At 39.8% G+C, this 2,920-nt stretch overlaps 1 protein-coding gene across 1 annotated transcript; it reads right to left on the reverse strand.

Moving 5' to 3' along the window:
* Positions 1–368: 368 nt before the first annotated feature.
* LOC100579303 (DNA polymerase iota-like) lies at positions 369–2,692 on the reverse strand. The gene is given in 4 exon segments (XM_030801747.1): positions 369–899; positions 1,214–2,485; positions 2,487–2,563; positions 2,566–2,692. Coding segments are annotated over 4 exon segments (1,908 nt in total). The 5' UTR covers positions 2,620–2,692; the 3' UTR covers positions 369–394.
* Between the last annotated feature and the right edge of the window lie 228 nt (positions 2,693–2,920).

Raw genomic sequence — 2,920 nt, forward strand, 5'->3', positions numbered from 1 at the left:
ATAATTAGAAATAATGAGAGTTTAAGAAAGGTTGTCAGATATCAAATCAAATCAAAACATTAAAAATAAACCTATACGCCAGCATCAAACATTTAGCAAATTTATTTTAAAAGTCTCCACCTATAACTTTTTTTATGTTGACCATGATATTCTTTTTATTGAAAAGTAATATAAAATGGCTTTAGACATAAAAGATAGTATTTTACGTTGTTTCTTCTGTTATATTTTTACGCTTTGTGCCAGAATTTACTTCTTGCAACTATTCTTGCTTTATCTGGAACAGTTTACTCCATTATTGAATATCTATTAGTGTTTAATATAGAAGAGCTTAATAAACCGCTAATCCGAAAATAATGGCATTCCCTTGCTTTTCAGACCTTTTTGCTGAATATGCTTATTTATGTCCAATGTGGAAATCTGATCCTGTTCTCTTCCACTCTGCCAGCAGTTCCTTTTGTACTACTTCTGGTAGTTCATAGAAAACTTGAGGATCAATGTCAGAAGGGAAAGTAATTTTCTCATCAACAGAATCCGGCTCTCTATTTTCTGTAAGTCCTTCATGAGAGTCTGTTGCTACTGTTTGCTTATGGCTATCTGTAGTGTGGTTTTTGGAGAAAAGTTGCTCAATCTGCAAGTCTGGAAATGAATGAAAAGCAGACACAGCAGGGTTTGAATTTGTAAAGTGGAATCCTTGAGGTTCTTTAGGTCCTTGACTCATTTGTTCATCTTTTAATCTATTATCTAAATAATATGAATCATCCTTTTGGCTAGACATGTAAGAAGAACTACTGCTATTTAAGCCTGATGTTCCCGATTCACAAGGAGATACAGAGGATACCTGTTTGCTACTAGATAAATGATCTCTAGGATTTATGGGAATATCTTGCATTTGTTTTTTTTTGTTTTTGTTTTTGTTTTGAGACTGAGTCTTGCTCTGTCACCCAGGCTGGAGTGCAGTGGCGAGATCTCGGCTCACTGCAAGCTCCGCCTCCCAGGTTCATGCCATTCTCCTGCCTCAGCCTCCCGAGTAGCTGGGACTACAGGCACCCACCAACACGCCCGGCTAATTTTTTGTATTTTTAGTAGAGACGGGGTTTCACCGTGTTAGCCAGGATGGTCTCTATCTCCTGACCTCGTGATCCGCCCACCTCGGCCTCCCAAAGTGCTGGGATTACAGGCTTGAGCCACCGCGCCCGGCCGCATTTGTTTTTTAGAAAAGAAAGATAATACTCCTCTAGAGGCGTGTAATGGACAACTCACACTTCCTTTCCTTTGAAATTTTTCCCTAGATTTTCCAGAAAGGATTTCTTCTTGAATATCTACTGGAAGCTGCTTAAAGACTTCTTGGTCAACACCTTCAGGAAGTGAACAGAGTGGGAATTCATTGATGTCTTTTTCTTTAGAAAAATTTGTGGTATCTAGTGGAGACTCCCTAGTTCTTGTACTGTCAGTTCTTCCACTTGGTAGGACATCCCGGTTTGTTTCTTTGTCTTTGGGAAAATCTTCCATATGAGTGTCTTTCATTTTAAAACTGTGCTTGCCAGAGCGTGAAGTTGTTGATAATGATGGCGTTATATAATAATCAATAAGCCCTTTCTTAGCAGTATTTAGTGCTTTAAGGTTGCAGAAGCACACACTTAGAAGGGTAAGGTGAAATGGCATCTTCACATTCACCATATTTCGAAAAAGTTTCATAAGCATATCAACCATTGAGGTCATCACATCATAATTTCCTGTCCCTAACTTCTGAATTACATGTGAAGGAATAGGGCAATGACGACTCTCACGACCATAGTGCTTCTCAGAGGAATACCGACGGATTATTAATCTCACTGTATGAGGCTTCCTTCCATCCTGGCATACTCTGTTTAAAAGACTAGCAAGTAGTTCTTCAATCTTATTTTTAGCTTCAACTTCAGATGAACATTTTTTAAATGAATCTTCTTCACTAAAGGACTGAGGCGGTCCTGAGGGTATCACAGGGGAGTTATCCTCTCCAAAACTGAGCTTCTGGATATGCTGAGCAACTGAAATGCCTAATTCTTTTTCTAAAATTTTGGGTGAAAAGGTTTGGAGATCACGCACACTATTGATACCCAGTGCTTCAAGACATTTGGCAGTTTCATAGCCCATACCAGGTATTTCCTTTATGTGATTCAAACTATGAATAACATGTTGACAACTTTCAGGTAATAAGACTGTTTGTTGATTTGGTTTAAAGACACCAGAAGCTAATTTTGCCAACAGTTTATTAGAAGCCACTCCAGCACAGCCAGTGAGCCCCAACCGATTATACATGGCTTCCCGCATCTCTGCTGCAATCTGAGATCCAACTAGTCTGATGTGCAAGATGTCAAGCAGGTTTATAGACTGATTAGTGTATACATGACCCGACACAGTCACCACAGAAAGTTCATCACTTTGCAGCTGCTGTAGTCTCTTCTCAACCGTTTCTGTTAGATCCACAAAATGTTCATCAAATCTGTCTCTCAACAACGGGACCAAATTCTTCCAATAATTCTGTAACCTCATAAGACATTTCTCTGTAGTGGGTCAGGTCTTCTCTCCATTAACTAATACCAGCTGTGGACGCTTTTCTTTTGCATCTCTGACATTCATAAGTTTCTTAACTCCAAGTTTCCCAGCTTCATAGTTGCAGGTAACCACCAAATATTACTGTTGAACCCCTAAAGTTTTGTCTTTTAGCTCTGGATTGGAGATCATTTCTACTTGTGCATAAGAGCAATCCAGATCCACATCTACTATGACTCTGGATGAAGAATTTCGTGTGGGCAACACTTGATCATGAACTCCTTCTGCCAAATGAGCGACAAGGTCCTCAACTTCTCCAAAGTTAAAAGGCCCGGAAGCCTCTGCAGTTTTCATCGGGCTGGCTGAGGGATTCCCGCCCCACCTCGCC

Source organism: Nomascus leucogenys, chromosome 21 (assembly GCF_006542625.1).
Source record: "Nomascus leucogenys isolate Asia chromosome 21, Asia_NLE_v1, whole genome shotgun sequence".
Classification (NCBI taxonomy): domain Eukaryota; kingdom Metazoa; phylum Chordata; class Mammalia; order Primates; family Hylobatidae; genus Nomascus; species Nomascus leucogenys.